A 21043-nucleotide genomic window follows, 5' to 3' on the forward strand; every position below is an offset into this window, starting at 1 on the left:
TGGGTGACACTCCTTAAGAAGAGGCTAAAGCCGCCACCACACAAAGCCATCCACAAGGCCAGAGCTCTGCTCCCTGCAAACATCATCCCTTGAGGCCCCACCCGGCATGGACACAGGGCCTCAGCTTAGGAGGAGGTCTGTGCTGTTCAGAGGTTTCTGGAGTTCATTTTCGGCCTCATGGCTGCAAAGTGACAGTGCAGGCCTCCCACCCCAGTGGGTGCTCCTTGTCACTCTTGCTCTCCTCAAGGTGCCTTGTGGTCAACTTCTAATTCCCATATTTTTTGAATCTGAGGTGCCATTACGTACAAAAACTCAACCCATCTGAAATTGTCTTTGTTGTGGGTCAGAAATACAAACTTCACATAGACAGGGTCCTATAGATCAGTTGAACTAAGGGGACACACTGTTATGCAATGTACCAGGAAGGAAGAAAAATGTTTAATTTTGAATTGGTTTCGTGCTCAGCCATCGATTGAAAGATGCATCCCAATTTTAGACATGTTGAAACATTAAGGGAAACAGTATATTTTAGTGAAGATGGAAGAATAGTCTTTGCTCAGGTTCCACAGTTACATTCACGTTGCTTTGGAAAATGCTCTAATCAGGCACCATTGTTACTAACATCTTGTTAAGCTATCATATCCTAGTTTTGTAAATGTAGCAGTGAGTCTGTGTTTAAATTATAGTAAGAACTGTAATGCTTAGTTTTGATAGACGTGGCTCTTATTTGTCCACATTTAGCCCTAAGGTTCTAAATGTTTATTTTAGAGAACACTGGAGAGCCCCAGGAGCAAGGAGTGTTTTTATCACTTGGTCTCCTGTTGGAAGGTGTGTGATGGAGAAGGTGTGCCCTCTCTCCAGGCCCCCAGGTGAGGAGGCCTCTGACCTCTGGGGAAGCCGCCCCTCATTTCCTAGACTCTGGTGTCTCCAAGGATGGGAGGAGTGAGGATGCAGGAGAGGAGGCTGCCTGCACCCACTCTGTTGAGTTTAACGTTGCACGGCTGTCTGGGGTGGAGGAAAGGAAGCTGCAGCCGGAACTTTGCTGAGACAGCAGCCACCAGCCTCACGTGGCTGTTTAGATTGAATTAAGTAAAACTACCACTCATCCTTGGTTGCATCAGCCACATTTCAGGTGCTCAGTAGCCACTTCTAGAACCTCCCATCGTCACAGGGGTTCTGTCAGCGGGGCTGTGCTGGGAGCATGGGGGTCCCCTCCCTGCTTCCCCACAGCAGCATCTTAACCTGTGTCCCTACCTGGGTGCGACCTTAGGGCCTGGCACCAGGGAAACTGACTGGACTCGGTGACCTCACTGCTTTTTAGCAGCGGAGTAGAATGTGGTATCAGGGCTTTAGAAGCCTGACTGGCTTGATGTTCTTTTTTTTTTTTTAATTAAAGAATCGATAATTCACTGTTAAAACTAGATAATGAACACAAACAAAAAGAATGTAAAGATCACAAATAATCTTGTTGCCTAGAAATACAGTTGACTTTTTTTGTTTAATGTTTTGTTGTTTCCAGATGTTAAATAGAATCAGTGGTGTAATGAACATTGTCAAGTGTACCTCCTTAACTGTACCACCCTTTCCCCTTTTCACTTTTTAACCTGTACACACGATGAGTACGTTCCTGTAAAACTGCGAATTCCGGCAGCACGCCGGGCTGGAGAGCAGGAGGCGGCGCGTCGCCCACCGCCGCCCCGTGCAGGCGGCCTGCGGGCCCTGGCACGTGGCCTTCAGACCCTCTCGTGAGTTTTGTGCACCTGTGGCTACGTTCGTGCAGAAGTGGGGCGAGGCCATCCCTCGTCCACACCCCCACCACCCTCGGTCTCCTCCGTGGACAGACAGCGTCTCCTTCTGACCTGGCCCTGCAGCGAACCCACCTGGTGGTCCCCAGTGTGTGTCAGTGGCTCAGAGCCCGGCCGTCCGGGTGCGGGGTGCGGGCTCAGGGAGGGACACCTTCCTTCAGCCTTGAGATACGCTGGCAGCTCACCCCAGAGTGTGAGGCCGCGAGAGGCCTGGTCTTTCTGAACAAATTCCGTTGTTTCTGCCTGTGCACTTGACATTTTTATTTGTTTACACTCCGTGTGTTTTTTTGATAGAATTTCTTTGTAATTGTTTGACTCTCAGTCTTTGCGTTGTAATGTTTTTGTGTTGGAGTCTGGAAAGGCTCCCATCGAGTCCGGGATGGCTGATGGTGCCCCTTGCTCTTTTTTTCTTCTTCTGTTTGACTTTTTCATTTAAAGTTTTAGCTCTGCGTCTGTATTATGTCTTCAAATGTAGAACAAGGCAGGAATCTAACCTCATGGTTTTTTGGCTACTGTGTCAGCATTGGGTTTGGCCACAAAGAGGGAAAGTACCGGGGTGATGACGCCCCGACCCCAAGGGGTGCAGCCCCGCTCCCGTGCCACACGGCCTCCTGTCTCGTAGGTCAGCGCTGCAGGGCTGCGGGCGGGAGGGCGGAGGGCCGTGAGAATCCCTCTGAGGAGGCCTCCCCGGGGCTTCCGCCAGGGCTCGCTGGTGCCTGGAGCCGCAGGAGAGGGTGCTCGTTGGCTCCGGGCACCCTGAGTGGGCAGCCAGCAGCCTGCTGCGTGAGGCAGCGGCCTCGGGCCCTCAGAAATTGGCGGGCTGCTAGCTTTGAGAGACCACGTCTCTGATCCATCATAGAGGAGATGTGTCCATGGTGGTCACAGCGTAGACGTTCCCTTGGAGATGTGGAGGCTGAATGCTGGTGGGCTGACACGTGCGCCAAGAGGTGCGGTGATTAACTTGCTGCAGACAAGGAGACTTCAGCGTGGCTTTTATGTGGACGTCTGGTCAGCCGTGGAGCACTTTGTGGTTTTGATATGTGAGAAGAGTAAATGTCTTCATTTCATTTTTGAGTAGAAAAGATCAAAACTTTTCATGGACATAGTTCTTCATGAAGGAAACACTGGAGAACTGAGTGTGTGTATGTCCAGTATTGGAAGTGATCGACTCACAGAACCCCTGCCTGTGTCTGGGGTTGGTGGCTGGAAACAGTGGCTGATGGCACTTAATTGTGAGCGTATCATTCTCACTGTTGTATGTGGGTTCTTAAAGTGATGAAAACTCCTTGTAATGCAGTATCGAATAAAGTAATCCCAGCTCTTTTATTTAGCACTGTTTACATTTTAAAAAAGGATAGTTGGTCATTTAAATGACTTCTGCTGACAAATCAAGTTATCCAGTACAAGGGTAAAATATTTCTTGAAATGCCAATTTTTGATGACATTGTGTAGGGAATACAGATCTTAAATGACGAGGTGGTAAGCAAAGATAATGTAATTTATCAAAACCTGATTCATTCCACGCATATTGATCGAATGCTCACAGTGAACGAGCCTGTTCCGGTGCCGGAGGTCAGGCTGTGAGCAGGTGAGCCCCTTTCCTCCTGGAGGTCACCTTCCTGGGGCGGAGACAGGCTCCAGGCCATCACCACACGCCTGAAGGATGAGGGGGTAGGGAGGGAGGGCGCTGGTTCTCCATCCTGTGGGCTCTGTGGATTTGCTCTGATCCACACTTCCACTGCCTGACCTCCGCCCCACCCCATCCCAGCCCTCGGTGTTTCCTCCCTCCTCACAGGGTTCCCCGGACACCCGGGCCAGGGAGGCGCTGCAGGGCCTTTAGAATCTACCCCAACGTCATGATGGTTGTTAGACCCTTCTGAGTCTTTCTGGCCCGACGGTGCTGTCACACTGCAGAGCCGCCAGTCCCTGCATGCCTCGGAGACCAGCAGGGGCTGGGCCGCAGCCGGCCACCAGCAGTATCCCTTCTGTTCCCAGAAAGCAAAGCAAAAATACTCTTCTAGTATTTGTTACAGCAGTTGCTAACTTTCAATACGTATGTCAGATAGGCATGTCGTTAGCGTCTTCTTGGTGGGGCACCACGCTGATGTCAGGAGGCGTGCGTCCTGCTTGGTACTGCTTGGCTTTGGGACTATGGGCACACCTCCTCCTCACCATTAATCTCTTCTGAGACACGGAGGGCGGTGTGCCGAGCCGCCTCCTCCCTGCCAGGCGAGGGCAGCAGGCCTCTGACAAACTGGCAGGGTCTGTGCGCTGCTCTCTCCTTTCCTGGTGCATCCCGGGCCCTGGGGGCAGGGGTCCTGGGAAGCCTTGGAGCCACTTTTCGTATTCTTCCATACGTGACAGTTTATTCCACTCTGCAAGTGCAGACTGGCTGTGACATTTTGGCAAATTGGAATGTCCTGTGTCCTCGATGCTTTAATGTGTTACAATTTGTGGGATGAGGATAGACTCTTAGCACACTGGCTTTGGTATTCTTCCATGGCGCTGGGCCAGTTGCTTATTCTGGGCCCATATCCCTGTTTTTGTGTCTCTCTATGTGTACATGCCTGTTACCGGCACTGTTCTGAGTTGGAGGAGAGCGTGTGCTCTTAGTGCTTCCGGTGGACTATGTTCTCCCCCAAGCTGGGGCTGGCCCCACGCACGAGCTCTTCTCCTGAGGAGCCCAGTGCCGCCTTCCTGACAGTTCTGCGCAGTGACAGTGACTGACACAGGAGACCTGCCAGATGCCCTTGTAACTGGGGAAGGGTCCCCTGGCTCTTCCCCAGTGCGGGCGTTCACCTGCTGGCAGCATTGCCGAGTGGTGGGAATTGTAGGGGACACCTCTGTCCTGACGCGCCTGCAGAGCTGCTGGAAGAGGTGTGTCAGATGCTTAGGATGTAGTTGGTGCTCGGTGGTTGTTGAGATGATAGAAGCTTTAGCCCCTAAATTGATAGATATTTTGGAAAAATGACTGCATTTTAATGTTGCATGACTTCTTACGTTTTTAGATTTACTAAAAACTGGACTCATGGCTGAATCAGCAGCATATTTGGGGTGAAGATTTGTTTGATTTTTTAAAAAAAACTTAAACAGGGATAAGTCAGGTTCCCACTCGGTGGTGGCGCAACTGGTACTGTGGCTGCACCTTGAACAAGGGTGTTGAGTATTTATTTCCTGCTGGAGTCCCCTGTGTGCTTTCAGTGACTTCGAGTAGCTGTTAGCGTTAGGAGTGGTCGCTGCAAATGAATTGTGGGGTTGGGGGAGGCGATCCCGCAGGTGAGAGTTGAGACTGGCCTTAAGCCAGAGTCGGTGAAGATAAGATACTAGATGTTGGGGCCTTACCTTGTAGCTTGACACTAATGGGTCCTGTTGAGAAGCATTGCCTGCTGTCAGGTGGACTGTTTTGCTTGCTATTGAGCTGACATGATATCATTATTGAACTAATTTTATTTTATCTTCTCTTCCTTACTGATAATCAAACTTAGATTGGAGGCAGGTGGATTTGACTTGATGTAATTCCTAGGGTTGGATTATTTGCTTCCCCATCTTTAATCCCTAAAAGTAACTGAGGATGACCTGTCTTTCCTTCCTGTAAAAGGAGTCTGTGGCCCAGATCCTTGGCTGAAACTTGACTCCTTATTGCCATGGCCAGGGGGCTGGCTTGTCATCCACGGGGCTGACAGAGGAGTGGCTTTTGAGCAGGGGTGTGAGGTGGCTTTCAGAGCTCCTTCTTCTCCCCTGAAAACACTGCTTTTCAGCTCTTTGTAGTAAAGGGGGGGGGGCCATACTTAGTCCCACCCCCGTGCGCTGGTGGTGCCCTCCCGTCGGAGTCTGGAGGGGGGCACACTTGAGTGCTGGATGGAATGTCTCTCTGATGCGTCACGAGGCGCTCGGTGCTGGATTCAAGGCCTGTCAGCGAGTGGGTTGGGCAGACCCTGGTGCTGAGACTCAGGGCTGCCAGCCGGGATCCAGGACACGTGTCTTCCTGCTTCACCTGTCTCAGACCCACCTGCACCCTTTAGCGAGAGGCGCCAAAAGGTGCCCTTGGGGCCCGAGCACAGTGGCACGGGGTGACTGGTTTTCCCGCGCTGTGGCGGCTGGAATCACCCTTCATTTTTCATGGGCGGAGCTCTCAGTTTCTCTTCTGTAAAGTCACTGAAATGTTTCTTTTGAAATGCCAGTGGAAAGTTTTGATATTTATATCAACAAAATTCACTCGTGTTAATCTGTGATGCTAAACCATACTGTGTAATTAGTTTTCATTTCATTACATACTTTCAGAGGAAAAAAGAAACTGTATTTTAAATGGTCAGAAATATATTTCAGTGTCATGTTGATCTAATAACAGAATGAGAAAGTGTGGTCAGGTTTAATTGTAACTCCAATGTGTTTCTCTTTTGTCCGCTAGACTTCATGAGGAAATAATTGACTTTTATAACTTCATGTCCCCTTGTCCTGAAGAAGCAGCCATGAGAAGAGAAGTGGTGAAAAGGATCGAAACCGTGGTTAAAGATCTCTGGCCGACGGCTGATGTGGGTACCATTTTCTTGCTTTTGTGTCCTTGTGAGTCAGTCTTTGGGAGCCCCGACCCGCTGTCCTTGGCCCGAGGCAGTGGTCTGCCGCTGTGGTCCTGGGATGGGCAGCGCCCTCCCCCGGGAGCCTGTTAGAGATGCCCCACCCCGTCCCTGCTGGACCCCAGGCCCTGGGTGGGGGCGGGACCACGACGGGGAGGCTCTGACGCCTTCAAGTGTGAGGATGTTGGCCTAAAGGAATTTTTTTCCTGGAATAATGTGATTATTTTTCTTGTTTTAAGTTTACCTTAAGATGAGAAGTTTTACCTCTTCCCTGAATCACACATGATAGCATGCGTTCAGGGCTGTAAACCTGAAAGTATTTTGTCACTTTCCAGGGGGTGAACGCGTGTTTGTTGAGAGGCTGCCCAGGGCACTTGGAGTGCGTGTGAGGGCCACAGGAGACGGTCCTCTGGCGCAGGCTGGTGATGGGCAGTGGGTGAGGCGGCAGCGCAGCTCCCCTCCTCCTTTAAAATGACACACGACAGTTTTGCTTTGCACTTCGGTGCCCTGGGACAGAGCCCTGCCCTCCACCTCCTGTGGGCTTGAAACCGTTCTAACCATCCCCGGCTTTGAGCAGTTGTGGTGAGACCAGTAACTGTTATGTCTCTTAATTTTGAGTTTTTAAAAATTCCTTTTGGGGCAGGTCTTTAACTTAAAAGATTGAGAGGATTTTGTGTGATTGGCTTTGGGCCCCCTCCCCCGAGAATCGGGTGAGAAGTGGTGGAGGGAAGGCTGAAGACGGATCTGAAGATGCTCACTCTTTCTTTCAGGTGCAGATATTTGGCAGCTTTAGTACAGGCCTCTATCTTCCAACCAGGTGAGCACCAGATGGCCCTGCACAGGTGTGTGTGTGTGTTACTTAGCTGGGGTGGTGGGGTCTGTACATGTGTTAAAGGCTGAGAGTAGGTTACTTGTATTCAAATCTAAGGCTAAAAATGTGAGCTAGAGGAAAGCGCATGGAGCGCAGAGGGAGAATCACAGGAAATAAAAGTTTAACTTACTGTTGTGATAATTGATTGCTTTGCATTTTTCCTCTTGCACTTAATTTGACGGGGTGCAAGGATGCTGGCTACCAGGAGCGCAGAGAAGATGAGTGAGCAGGCCGTGGGAGGCAGATGCAATAGAAAACATTCTGAGGTTCTTGGATATATTTTTGAAAAATTGATTTTATGTTTTAATGAAGATTCAAGAAAATTCTGTTTAGTATTTTGTGAGGATTTTTACTGGATAGGAAACCATCAAACTAGTGTGCATACGAAAGCCGTTCTCCAGGGTTTCTCCATCAAGAACTCTCTAATCTCTAGTTAATTTTACATGCACTGTTTATTAAAAGCTTATTTTTCTCTACCCCACTGTTAACACTTGGAGACTACCGAGACCATAATCTCAGGATTTGGGTTGGCATTGGCTGGGCAAGTGGCAAATTGAGCAGATTCTACATGTCTGGGATCTGGGGTCAACAAGAGTGACCAAGTGGTTACAGCACAGACATGAGGACCAGGCGACCTCAGAGGGCAGGTGCCTTCACCCCAGTCCCCCATTACTGTGTGATATGGGAGACTCAGCTGTTCCCTTTCCATCTTTGTTGCAATAGTGCAGGACCCACGTGTTCTCTTGCTGAGAGGAGATGCTGGATGGGATAAGATACGCCATCGGAGGAGCTGCAGGCCTGTGCGTGATGCTGGTCACCCCAGACATGCGTGTTTCCATGTGGGGAGGCGAGCAGGGGGTCACACTCGCTTTTTTGCCTTTCAGCGACATCGACTTGGTGGTCTTTGGAAAGTGGGAGCGCCCGCCTCTGCAGCTGTTGGAGCAGGCCCTGCGGAAGCACAATGTGGCTGAGCCGTGCTCCATCAAGGTCCTGGACAAGGCCACGGTACGTGCGTGCGGGCCCCGCCCGGCCGCGCGGCCCTCTCCTCACCCGCGGTGGCCCGTGGCCCTGTGGGGTTGGCTGGTAGTTTTTAACGGAAGTTACTGGTCATGTTTCTGAAGACTTCCCTACTTCTAGTGTAAGTGTGCTTGTATTTTTTATAGTAGGATCACCACCTGAGGATGTGTTAAGAGTGTGCAGTACGAGTTGTGAGAGCACTGACCTATGTGATCGGGTCACCTTCTGTGAGGGTGTGTCGGGAGGGGATGTTAATATTAGAAACGAGGCACGTTCAGACGCTGCCCTTTCAGCACGTGGCTGAATGATGTGAGCTGTGGCACTTACTATACAGATGGAGATTACCGTTTGCTACTTCAGAAAGAAAAACCTGTTCCCTTTCACTGTTAAAAAATGTACACGTGTGAAAACCGTACTTCTCTTGGGGAGAAATTGGAGGATGAAGCCGCTTTTGATGTGTGTGTCGAGTGTATCCAAGTCTGGGTGACAGACAGCTCAGACTGTGCCCCTGGCCTGCTGTGTGATGGTGATCAGACCTCAGCCGTGCCGTCTGTGGCTCTGCCGTTCGCTCCAGCGTGTTGGCCTCTCGGGGACAGTACAGTGGGTGGTGGTCTCTGACCAGGTACCCTTGTAGAGGAGCTGAGGAGGCCCAGCTGGATCGCCCAGGGGCCCAGAGCTTTCTGGAGGCCGGACTGTGCAGAGTGGGTGTTACAGGAGCTGCGTGGTCACGTGGCTTCACTGCTGGCACACCCCTGCTGCTGCCGTAGGTCCCGTGTGGTTGGGGAGCAGTGTCCACCACTGCTCCTGCCCATGGCGCAAGCTGTCGCCGGGCAGCCCTCCGCTGGTCATGGGTCATGGGCTCTGAACCCAGCATGAGGGCTGTGTTTGAGGAGAAAGCTTGTCTATTTTGAACCACCACCAAAAAATCAGTGTTGTAGTATTACTTCTGATCTCCAGAATGTGGGAGTTCAGCCTGTGAGTGTGTGTGTGTGTGTTTTGGGGGGAAAGCCCACCACTACAGAGAAGGCGGGGTGTCGTGGCTGGGATGGTGGCAGTGGGGTTCCTCCGTGCGGAACCGGCCACATCCTGGAGGGTGGGCGCTTGAGCTGTGTTCTGTGGGAAAGAAACTTGGTTTCTCTGCCCAAGTCTTGGTCCACGCTGGCCATAGCGCCCCCTGCCTGCTGGTCTGGGCGTGTCCTTGGCAGCACGCCCCTGGTGTAAGTTTAGAGCCCAGATGGGGTGTGCACTGAAGAGCGTGTTCCCGCGTTGACTTCACATTTTAAACCTTTCATTAGACCTGATTGTTTGGTGAAGGGAATGTCCCTTTTTATTCCTTGGAGGCAGCTTTTCTTCTGAAAGAACACATCTCTGTGTGGGGGAGTGGTCTGAATGGGCAGCTTTTATGAGGCTGGTTTTGAGTGCCTTTTGGTGATAATTCTTGTCAATGAGAGTATTTCCAAAATAGCCTTTCATTCTGATTTTCAGGGAAAATTTTTTTAAGTTAAATTGTCTTTAAGAGTGAAAACCCAAAGTAGAGTTGTTCTCAGAGAAACATCAGTACAAAAAATTTTTAAAAATGGCTTTGAAGTTACTTTGAATGGCTTTCAGAAATCCTAGCAAAGGTGGTTGCTAGACAAGCTCTTCCCATCACTGGGCACTCGCGGTGGGACGGGGCCTTAGCCAGCTTCCTCTCGTGGCGGGCAGGCTGTGAGCCCAGGGCTTGTGCAGAGCGGGTGTTTGATGCTTGGTCCCCAGTGAGGCGCTGGTCGGGCCAGCAGGGCTGGGCAGAGGTGAGCACGAGCTGTTGTCAGGACTGGGAGGGGGCCTTGGGGACTCATGGGGTTAATGCTGGCCAAGTCCCTTGTCTCCTCATCCTTACCGTCTGGAGTTCATGATCTCTAAGCTTCTTGGGGGAATAAGGGGAAGAACCCTCTGTACAACCTGGGAACATTCTGATGCCTGACCATGGAAAATATTACCTATTAAAGCATGATTTTCTAAATTAAATCTTTGCAGGTACCAATAATAAAACTTACAGACCAGGAGACGGAAGTTAAAGTCGACATCAGCTTTAACATGGAGACTGGGGTCCGGGCAGCAGAGTTCATCAAGAATTATATGAAGGTGCTGTCATCTGCAAGTTAACACAGTAAACATAAGGGGCTTGTTATGTGGGTATCATTTTTCTTTTAGATGTTAAAAAATTTAAAGTACTGATAGTCTTTAGTGAGAGCGACTGTAACAGTTGAATTTATTATAGGATGTTAGTTCTAGTGATGCTTTGAAATTACATAGCTGTCTTGCAGATTTGCTTTCCTTGGCTAATCGTTTCATACACTTGAGCGTTATTTTAGAGAGCTTTGTTGAAATAGTCTTTTTAGTTGTTACGCAGTGGCCATCCCTGTAGCTCAGTGTGCCGATTTACAAGTTTAGTTCACTGCAAGTTGAATGCATCATAGCGGCGTTAGATTTGCTTAACTGTGGATGGTCTCGGTGTCTGAGGACAGGATAATGGACTTGTTTGTTGATGGATTTCGGACTCTGACCAGGTGCGTCCAGTTAAACAGAGAGTCCTTCCCTCCTGTTACGATGGAAGTGATGGGACAACCCTGCACCGTCACTGTATCCGGCCCCTTCCCACAGTTTCAGGGCCTTGCTCTCCAGTTTTCTCCTTTCCTCTGCACCATCAGGCTTGTCTGAAGGATCATCTCTGCCCCAGCAGAACAGGAGAAACACTTGAAGCTTCCACGCCCCACCACCCCCTTCTCCGGCCCCTTGGCGTTTCCTTGTTCCCACCCCGCCGCCTCCACCTTGTCCTGCATTTGGTGATGCCATGTTCTGCTGCCTTCCCGTCTCACGGGCTGTCCCCCCTCCACCTGTCTGCTCCTCTCCCGGGTGCCTCTGAGCAGTAGCTGTTTGCACACTGGTTCTAGGACCTTCCCTTGCCCACTGCGCCCCCGCCCACAAAGCTTACGCGTGGCTGTAGCGAGCAGGGAGCTCCCTGAGGAGGGCCCTCGTTCAGGCCCAGCCCCTGTTGGCCTGGGGTCTCCATGTGGCTTCCCCTCCTCATCCCTGCTGAACTGTAACCTGGAGAGGGGCTCCCCAACCAGACCTTAATGAGCCCCTCAAGTAATTCATTCTCAGGCTCCTACAGTTTGAGGATGATTGGCCTAGAAGCCTTGGGAGGGGCGCAAAGTCCGTTTCCTGTCTGCACGTGCAGTCTGCTGTGTCAGAAGTCTTCAGAGCTGCGTCAACTAACCGGATGATGTTTTTCTTTTGCAATTTACAGAAATACTCGTTGCTGCCTTACTTGATTTTAGTGTTGAAACAGTTCCTCCTGCAGAGGGACCTGAATGAAGTTTTTACAGGTGGAATTAGCTCGTACAGCCTCATTTTAATGGCCATTAGCTTCCTGCAGGTGAGTGTGCTTCCTCTTGAGAACCATTGATAATGAGACTCGTGCAGGAGTATTTCTTCCTGAGGTTCTGATCAGTCTCTTCATGAATTCAGTTCCTTGCTGTCTCTACACGGTTCTGTTTTGGTGTAGTAGAAATTGACTTTTAATTTTCATGGTAAAACTCTGTTTTGAGCAATATTTTTTTCCTTTTGCTCATTTATAGCTTTTTTTTGTATCTGATTTAACTGGTTCTATCATTTAATAGAATATTGATCTAATCTTAAAGAAACTCTTTACGTGTAGAAAAATTTCATGTCTTGATAGACACTGAAAAACTTTTTATTGGTTCTTGACTGTGATTTATATTGAAAAATTTGTCTCAGAAAAAAAATTGGGTGCCATATATGGTAAAAAAAAAAAAAAAAGTACTGAAGAGACCCTTTTTTCTCAGTGATTAAAAAAACCAGTATTTTGTCTATAATTATATTGCCCTTACTTTGTTGAGTGCCACGGAAAAACTGTCAGTAGAAAACCTACCTGAGTATTAAATGCTGTATTAAGCTATACTTACACTATTTTCACTTATAAAATAATCTCTAAGTTAATTGCAACGTTAATTATCCCGTTTATATTTACCTGTATGAAGGAGTCTCTGTTCTTTACAGAATCTGGCCTGTGTTTTAGCTGCACAGCTCTGTTCCTCAGTGTTTATCATTAGTTTTGTCTTTGTGGTTGTGCTTAGGGTTTTATGTCCAGAATTGGGTCGTTTTTCTCAGCATCACCAATACCTCTGACGGCCAGTGGAACTCTGGCCAACCCCTCCCTGCCTGATTCCCCGGCACATCCTTGCACAGCGGCTCTGAGCACGGGCAGCAGAGCTCCTCGTCTGCTTCCTCACAGCCTCAGTCCCGCTGCCTCGTCCTCTCTTCTCACCTCCAAGACGCTGCCCTCCTGGTCTTCCCCAGTGTTTGGACGTTATTTTGAACTAAACACAACCTTATGTTTTTTAAATTTATTTCCTCCCATTGTCCTGATTTGAACTATCCCAGTAGCCTTGTAATCGTGCCTCCTTTCACGTGCACTTTGCTGAGCTCTGGGCCAAGCGACCTGCGGAGGCCACACCAGGCTGGGTGGGTCACCACTGGCACCTCATGTCCCTTGGTGCCTCGTCCTCTGCCTCACAGCTGTGACCATGTGGCGTCTGCGTTCCTTTCATGGCTGATTAGGGTCAGAAGGCCCACGCTTGTGCTGGGTGGGCTCTCAGGCAGTTGATTTTGACTAGAAGGCAGGGAAGGGGTCAGGAAAAAGTAGGAATGCTACCCTGAGCCTTGGGAACGTCTTCTGAACCCTGAAAATACCTGCAGGCTTCAGAGGCCATACCTCCTCACGGAGCTCTGCGTTAGGAGTGCTTCCAGACACGGTCCTTCTGCTGGGCTTGCTGTTCGCATGGACCTGACCGCCTTGCCCAGGGCGGCGCCGTGCAGTGTACCTTCCTGTGCGGCTGCCAGGGCTCCCGGTCCACTCCGTCCAGCAGGACCGCCGCAAGCCACGTGCACCTGCTGAGCGCTGGCCACGTGGCTGCCAAGGCCAGCGAAGTGAACGTTTAATGTGCTTTCATTCATTTAAGTGTAAATAGCCACACATGGCTCGTGGCCATCACAGTGGGCAGTGCAGGTCTGCGCTGCTCAAAGTCGTGGGCCTCTCGGATCCATGACACTTGGAGAGGTCAGTAGATGGGGGCTTCAGAAAAGCGCAGTGTGGAACCGAGGTCAATGCTAATCTGCATGCAAGGCAGGGATGTAAGTTTTGCTGTAAATATTATGACACAGCGCTGATTACCTTGCATGGTTAAAATTAATCCTTTCATGTTGTGGTTTTATTCACAGTGTGATACTGGTCAGTCTCATACTGCCCCCTGTTGGTTGTATGTCAGAGTAATGGAATTAAGATCTGAATTTTTAAAATTACCTCCACCATCTAGGTGACTAAATTGGGCAGAATATCATCCACTTATTTATGGTATTTGGGAATTTATGATGAACCAGATGTCTGTGTTTGTAGACAGTTGCTCTGTGGATTAAGAACGTCAAGGAATTGAAGTATAATTTATAAATCCAGAAAGGTTCGTTCCTTTTGAATGCTCTTGATTGACACAGGATATGTCAATCAAGAGCTCTGTTAGCGCCTGTTAGCACCTGGCTCTGTTAGCACCTCCTGGCAGCGCCAGAGCTACTGAGCACCAGAGGGCCACCCTGGCCGCCCTTGCAGAGGCCACGAGGTAGTGGGCTCCGCCGCACGCGGGCATCTGCAGGAAGTGACTGGGATCCATACAAACTGCAGGTGTGTTGTTTTCACAGTTGCATCCAAGAATTGATGCCCGGAGAGCTGATGAAAACCTTGGAATGCTTCTTGTAGAATTTTTTGAACTCTACGGAAGAAATTTTAATTACTTGAAAACTGGTATTAGAATAAAAGAAGGAGGTGCCTATATTGCCAAAGAGGAGATCATGAAAGCCATGACCAGCGGGTACAGACCGTCGATGCTGTGCATCGAGGACCCCCTGCTGCCTGGTAAGGACGCCCCGCCACCCCGGCCCCAGCCCTGGGCACCGCGCGCACCTGCCGGCCCGAGAGCCCAGGGCGTCATTTGGTCTGTTCTGATGCAGGTTCCCGTACTAACAGGTACTAACAGGCTTAATGGCTGTGCATTCAGAATTCCCTGTTGATGCTTCTTATTAACTTACTGTGGAAGTAAATGTAGAAAGTGAGAATTAAGAAAAAAAGAATTTTTTCTGACTAGAAAAGTATTCCATACCCATCATAAGCCATCTGCTTCCCAGCGGTTTGTCACGTGGAAAAGCCAAGCATGCCTTACTTAGTCCCTTCTGATGTGGTTTTCTCCAGTGTTTCCTCCATGGGTAGTTGACAGTTCTCACTGCCTCCTCATTATCTAGGTAGCGTCACGTAATACAGGCAGATTTGCAGCTTGTGATTTTACCGGACAGTATCCCTGAACCCAGTGTCCTGCATGTCCGGGGCACGTTCCGTTGCAGGGGCTGCCGCCTTGAGCCCGGGGCCGTGTTCCTGGTTTTATTCCTTTCAGCATATTTACCCCCACAAGTTTGGTGACAGCCTTTTAAATCTTTGCCTGTCTGATGAGACCACGCAGTGTACATTTTCATTCAGTTTACATTTCTTTACTGACAAGTGAGGTTGAACGCAGGGCTCCTTATCAGTCCCACAAATGGTTGCTGAGTGTCACTGAGGTGACACTATTCGTCCTGTTGGTGGTAAAGTCAGTGACACTGTGACAGGGACAGAAAGCTGGTGGGGAATGTTGGCTGCAGGTGCACTGCTGGCTGTGTTTCCTTCTGTGTGAGTTCATGTGCTTTGTCCGTCCGTCTGTGCAGCTCTCACTGACCTCAGGAGGCCCCTGTGTGTCCGGGAAGCCTTTCTTTGTCATCATGCTGCACTTTTGTCTTGCATCTGTATTTGTTTTTTTTCCCTATTGTTTAGCTCATACATATATATATTTTCAATATCCTCAAATTTAATGATTTTTTTGTTTTATGGCTTCTGGGGTATGAAATTTATTTCTTAAAAATATTTTGAAAGAAAACATACTGACTGTTGTCTTCTGTTTGTAAACGACATGGTCCAAGCAGTGCTTTCTCAGCAGTGCTTTCCCGGCGGCCCAGCAGGACAGCTTCTCATCGCCGACTTGTCTGTGTTGGATCAGTTAAACGGCCGTCAAGTCCTTCAGTGTTTGCTGAAACACACTTGAAAATGAAAACCCACATAGTCACTGGGTTTATAGCATTAAATCTGGAAAAGAGAGAAGTTCTTAGAATGTCTCCTTAAAAAAGCCCTCACCTACCTGAACTGTGAGGCACGAGTTATGTGTAAATTACAATTGGAAACTGCTGTTCTTAACAGAAGTCAGCTCCTGGACTGTGGCCCGCTTGGTGACTTCAGTGACAGCTTCGTTTTATTTGCTGTCCACCTGGTCCTCAGCACCCTGAAGTTCAGCCTGGCACGTTCTGTCCTAGAGGCGTTGCCCTCCCGGGTCTGCCCAGTGCTGAGCGAAGTCAGGGGCCCCAGGCTAACTGGCCCCTTAGGCAGGCTGTGACTGTCTGATTTAGATTGTACTTTGGCTTCACTGAGATTTTTGCCACCTGGAGGAGGGGTGACCTGACTGTTTCGTGAACCGTCACTTTGTCTCTGTGAATGACATCTCTGTTAGTGGAGGGGGACACTGACTGGTCTGATGACGGTGAGATAGGCTCTCAGCCCGGAAACGCCGTGGGCTGCCCACGGGCTGTGGGCAGCGTGTTTGCTGGTGCTGATCTGGCCGGCTGTGCTGCTGGGGTGAGGGCTTCCCTGTGGCCCAGGAGAGAGGCTTGCCCACATCTGGGAATGGCTCAGGCTCAGATGTGAGGCGTTTTACAGCTGCCTTTCTGTTCCAGGAAACGACGTTGGCCGCAGCTCCTACGGGGCCATGCAGGTGAAGCAGGTGTTTGACTACGCCTACATCGTCCTCAGCCACGCCGTGTCACCCCTCGCTAGGTCCTACCCCAACAGGGACTCCGAGAGGTAACCGCGCCCCGGCCCCGCGGCACTGGCTCCCTTACCTCTGCCCTTTGCTTCTGTGAGGCTTGGTGAGGGACGTGTTGTCATGTTTTAGTAGAACTTGAAGTTACTGGTAAAGGAAGACCTTTCTGGAGTTCAGGATGGTCATCCACGGTCAGGAGCTGAAAATTTCTTATTTGGGGAGTTGACTTTTCTTTAGGGTGTTTGCTTCGGGGAGGTTGAAGCAGGGGGGTAGTGGCGCTTCTGGTAGGCCGTGCAGGCAGTGGGTTCTGAGCCTGGCACCCGTGAGGGACACGGGGCTCCCAGGGCCTCCAGCCACGCACCGTGTTTCCAGCAGAGCTTGGGGCCCGGGGTGGGTGCTTGGTGTCTCCGCTTTTGCCCATGCAGTGAGAAGTGGGCACAGGGGACCTCTGGGATCACTGAAGACTTAAACAGTGTTCTGTAGACGTAGGTTCATGGGCTTCTGCGTCAGGGCCCAACTTTGTGCTGTGATCTCAAGGTGTATTTGCACTCAGACGTCAGCAGTCGTACGGCTTTTGTAAAGTTGTCTTAGCTTCTTCGCCATCGTTCACTAGCACAGTGCTGTGCTGTGTGAAGTGGCCCCTGGTGACCCCCCGTGTCCTCTTGCAGCACGCTGGGGAGAATCATCAAGGTGACCCAGGAGGTGATCGACTACCGGAGGTGGATCAAGGAGAAGTGGGGCGGCAGGGTCCACGCCGCGCCGGGCCTGGGTGAGAGGCGTCTGCGCGGGAGGTGCCCTTGCCCTGTCCCTCAGTGGGAAACCAGTCACACTAAGAAAACAGCCCGTTTTCTGTCAGTTTACTTGAAAACTGTAAGGTGTAGGCTAGTGCTGTCCAGTAGGAATACACGTATGCTGCACATGGAATTTCAAAGTTTCTCGTAGCGGCATTGCAAGGGTGAAAAGAAACAGGTGAAATTAATTTTAATAATACATGTTACTCAACTTAATTCAAAATACTAACATTTGAACAAGTAATTGGTATAAAAAGTTACTGAGATTTTTTGGTACTGCACCTTTGAAATCCAGTGTGTATTTATCATGATCAGGGTCCTAATTTTTAACAGAAACACTTGATCTGTATTTAGATTTCATAAAATTTACAGTTGAAAACTATATCTGTGCTGTTCCAAGCATGTTTAAGTGTTTTCCAGTAACTGGAATGTAATTTTAAAAGTTAACGGAAAAGAAAAGTGAAGTGAGAAGTTCAGTTTGTCGGCCTCAAGGGCAGGTTTAGGGCTCGGCGGGGCCTGCAGGGGTGACTGAGGCTGCGCTCCCTCCGCAGACGACAGGATGAAGACAAAAGAGCGCGAGGGCGACGCAGAGCAGCCCCAGCGCCGGGACCCCGCGTCGCCCTACGGCCCGCGCCTGACCCTGTCTCTGCCCAGCCCCCAGCTTCTGTCCTCGGGCTCGTCCGCCTCCTCCGTGTCTTCGCTTTCTGGAAGTGACATCGTGAGTGTGTCCGCTGGGGGTGGTGGGTGTGGAAACCTCCCGTAGCAGTGAGTTTAAGCGGCTCCCCTCCGTTCTCACTTTCCTGTGTGCCTACGGCCACCCCCAGGCTGTACCCAGCCGTCCCCACTCTGCCGTGAGCCTCCGGTGACAGTGGGCGCCAGTCTCACGGGCGTGGGCCCCTCGAGCAGCGGCGCCATGCACGGGGGCTGCCGTGGACTTCCCTGAATCGTTTTTTTTGAAAACTTCTTTGGAGATGAAAGCTGTGGTCTGGGTGTCTCTTCTGCGTTTCCTCTATGATGTTCTTCAGTCTTGATGTGACGCGAAGGAGACTTGTGTGGGTTGGGGCTGCCTGTATCCTTGTAACCTGCAGGTCACTGGCTGTGTGCACCGCTGCCTATGGCTCTGTGGGGCCCTGGCCTCAGTGCAGCCCTCCTCCTGCCCCTCAGCAGGATTCAGACACGCCACCCTGCACGACGCCCAGCGTGTACCAGTTCAGCCTCCAGGCGCCGACCCCTCTGCTGGCCAGCCTGCCCGCCGCCTTGCCTGTGCCGGGCAGCAAACCTCAGCCCGCTACATCCAGAACGCTGGTCGTGACAACTAACACTCAGGTACGCAGCTGGCCTGTGCCCTCCCAGGTGACGGCCCCGGGACCCCGTCCAAGCTCCTGCATGTACTGTAGGACGGGCTGATCCTTTTGAGTTAGAAAAAGAACTTCAAAACTCTTTGGAGGGTGCGTTTCTTTCTGTGGGAAGGGCTCTTGTGTGGTGGTTTATTGGAATGTGATACCTCTCGTTCTATGAAAATCCGTGTTGTGGAGGTTCATCATGTTGGTTCCTGGGCACCGAAATGGCTTTTGACAAGGTCCAAATTGTCTTTCTGGAAATTACATGTTGCCCAGCGTGAGACCTCTTTCCTGGGATTGTGTGGGAGAGAGGGGCTCCGATGCTGTCCCTGGGCAGAAACGGACACCTGTCCTTGCTTCCCGCTGAGAATCTGTTTGCACTCTTCCTCAGTTTTGATACAAACTTTGACTTTTCCATGTTATTCGTTAGGCGGTATTTATAGGGCTCTTTCTATTAGAATATGTCCTCTTTTTAAAAATATAGACAAAATTTGAGTCTAAAATGTAATTCTAAACATTTAAAATTTTGTATCTACGTCCCAAATGTGTATCACTTGCAAATACATAAAGCCATCGTATTAATTTGCTTTTAAGGTGGAGCCAGTCTCTGCAGCGTGAGTTATAACGTGGGCTTAGTAATGAAAATCCGTGTGCAACATCAGCCCTCTGTCCTGGGAGGCCAGTCTCGGGACACACCCCAGGTTGTGGCGGGCCCGAGTGTAGCTGCCGGGGACACGTAGTGGCGGCTAGCACAGCCCCACCAGACACTGCATGAGCGTGGAAGGTGGAGGCGGCTGCCCGTGCTGTGAGCTGAGTTTTGCCGCAGGGAGGCCCTGGCTCTGGGCTTCCTCAGGCTCAACTTGTTGGAGCACCGCGTGCGGCTGCTCCCGCGCGGGTGTCGGGCACAGTCCGGGGCCACGTGCTGGGCTGTGGTCCCATCAGTCAGCTGCGCTAACAGCCAGTGAGGCGAAAGCTAAGATCATCCAAGCTCTAAAACAAGGCTCAAAGCCCACTTTCTCATTCTATTTCCAAACTTCAAACATTACTTCTAGTCAAGTGAGTGTGTGAAATCCCACCCGAAAACCGTAGGGGCGCAGTGCCCCATGGGGCTCGCGAAGCAGTGAGGTCACCTGCTCAGGATGAAAGAGGGGGCTTAGAGCTGGGGGGCACGAAGCTGTCAGAGAGCCCGGGAGTGGCTGGGGGGTCCTGGGGCCCCGGGGATGTGGGGAAGGGTGAGGACAGGGTGCCAAGTGTGCCCCGAGGCCCAGCTCCTGCTGCGCCCGTGGCCCTGGGAGGCACAGCCGCTCTGCAGAGGTTTTTGGGGTAAAGGCATATGTCTGAGACGTGAGCAGTGAGGTTCTCGAAGGTCTGAGGAGAGGGCTCGCGCCCGCACCTCCGCGCGTGACGGAGCTGCGATGCAGGAGGGGAGTTGGGAGCTGGAGGCAGTCATCCTGGCCGCAGGCCTGGGCTCGGGGCTCTGGCCCTGCGTGGGCGGTGGTGGCTCTTCCTGGAGATCTGAGGCCCAGTGGTTACTCTGGCGACTGTCATTTTTTTTAATTGTTTGGTCTTCAGAGACTGTTAAGCCTTATGACCTGGGTGACTGGACACCCTTGGCACTGTCCCTGCTGTTGTGAGTATAGCATGTTTCTAAGTCAGAACACAGGTTGTGAGGTGAGAGTGGGCCCACGCTAACGAGCCTGTTTGCTCGTGGCGAGGACGGGGTGGTGTGCTGTGTCGGGTGGTGCCTCATGGATGCCACGGTCCTTCTGCTCCCAGACCAGGTTCACTATACCTCCACCAACGCTTGGGGTGGCCGCCGTCCCCTGTAGACAAGCTGGCATCGAAGGGACTCCGGCGCTGAAAGCCGTCCACCACGTGTCTTCCCCGGCCATCCCGTCTGCATCTCCCAACCCGCTCTCCAGCCCCCACCTGTATCATAAGGTACGTCTGGTCCACCCAGGCCCTGCGCTCCGACCAGGCGGGCTCGTGGTAGGCCGGTGCTTAACGCTTCTCCACCAGAGAGGGAATTCCACAGAGAGATTTTTCAAAGGGAATTTGTTTTCTGGTCATTCAACTTCCTGTTTGCTTTCCCTTGTAAGAAACAAAACTTTACAAGTGTTAGGAAATTATTTTAAAATTTAGTGTTGTTCAATTCATTTCTGTAAACATCTCTCTTAATTCTTCTGTTGCACTCATTAGCATAGAAGTTAAATTGGAAGTGAAGAATATTTTCACTTCCCACTTAACTGTTAATTTACACGCTAAAAACTTTGGTTTTCAAGAAGCAACCAGTGAAACCAGAATGGTGGCCGTGTGGAGTGCTGTCCCCCCAGCGCCACTCCCTCCTGTCCCCCTGGCATCACTCCCTCCTGTCCCCCCGAGTCACTCCCTCTTGTCCCCACAGCGTCACTCCCTCCATACGGCCGGGGGGGCCCCCAGGCAGATTTGAGGCCCAGAGGTCTCTGTGAACACGTTTATCCATCACCCTGTGGCTTCTCTAAGTCCAGATCCCACATGTTAGAAACTTGTGTATCAGGTAAATGGGTCATTATCAAGGCACTGGGCTCTCCAAGCGCCAGGGTATTTGGAAGAACTGTGAGTGGCGTCCTGGCGTGTGGGAGTCCAGGTGTGCTGTCTGAAGGCCCAGTGCCTTCCCCGGGCTCTGATGGCGCTAGGCCACCTTGTGACTCCGGCTG

General features: G+C 50.9%; 1 protein-coding gene across 2 annotated transcripts in view; it reads left to right on the plus strand.

Annotated features, from left to right (window-relative positions):
- TENT4A (terminal nucleotidyltransferase 4A) overlaps positions 1 to 21043 on the plus strand; it is a 42623-nt gene that overhangs the window by 18597 nt on the left and 2983 nt on the right. The window contains exons 2-12 of one of the 2 annotated variants that reach the window (XM_032469824.1): positions 6214 to 6337; positions 7150 to 7196; positions 8135 to 8255; positions 10284 to 10391; positions 11557 to 11685; positions 14022 to 14235; positions 16131 to 16257; positions 16885 to 16985; positions 17559 to 17725; positions 18175 to 18333; positions 20124 to 20288. In XM_032469824.1, the coding sequence (XP_032325715.1) occupies positions 6214 to 6337; positions 7150 to 7196; positions 8135 to 8255; positions 10284 to 10391; positions 11557 to 11685; positions 14022 to 14235; positions 16131 to 16257; positions 16885 to 16985; positions 17559 to 17725; positions 18175 to 18333; positions 20124 to 20288 (1462 nt within the window). Of the gene's footprint in view, positions 1 to 6213; positions 6338 to 7149; positions 7197 to 8134; positions 8256 to 10283; positions 10439 to 11556; positions 11686 to 14021; positions 14236 to 16130; positions 16258 to 16884; positions 16986 to 17558; positions 17726 to 18174; positions 18334 to 20123; positions 20289 to 21043 lie in introns of those variants that run through there. The other variant, XM_032469834.1, reaches the window with a different exon arrangement.

Source organism: Camelus ferus, chromosome 3 (genome assembly GCF_009834535.1).
Source record: "Camelus ferus isolate YT-003-E chromosome 3, BCGSAC_Cfer_1.0, whole genome shotgun sequence".
Classification (NCBI taxonomy): domain Eukaryota; kingdom Metazoa; phylum Chordata; class Mammalia; order Artiodactyla; family Camelidae; genus Camelus; species Camelus ferus.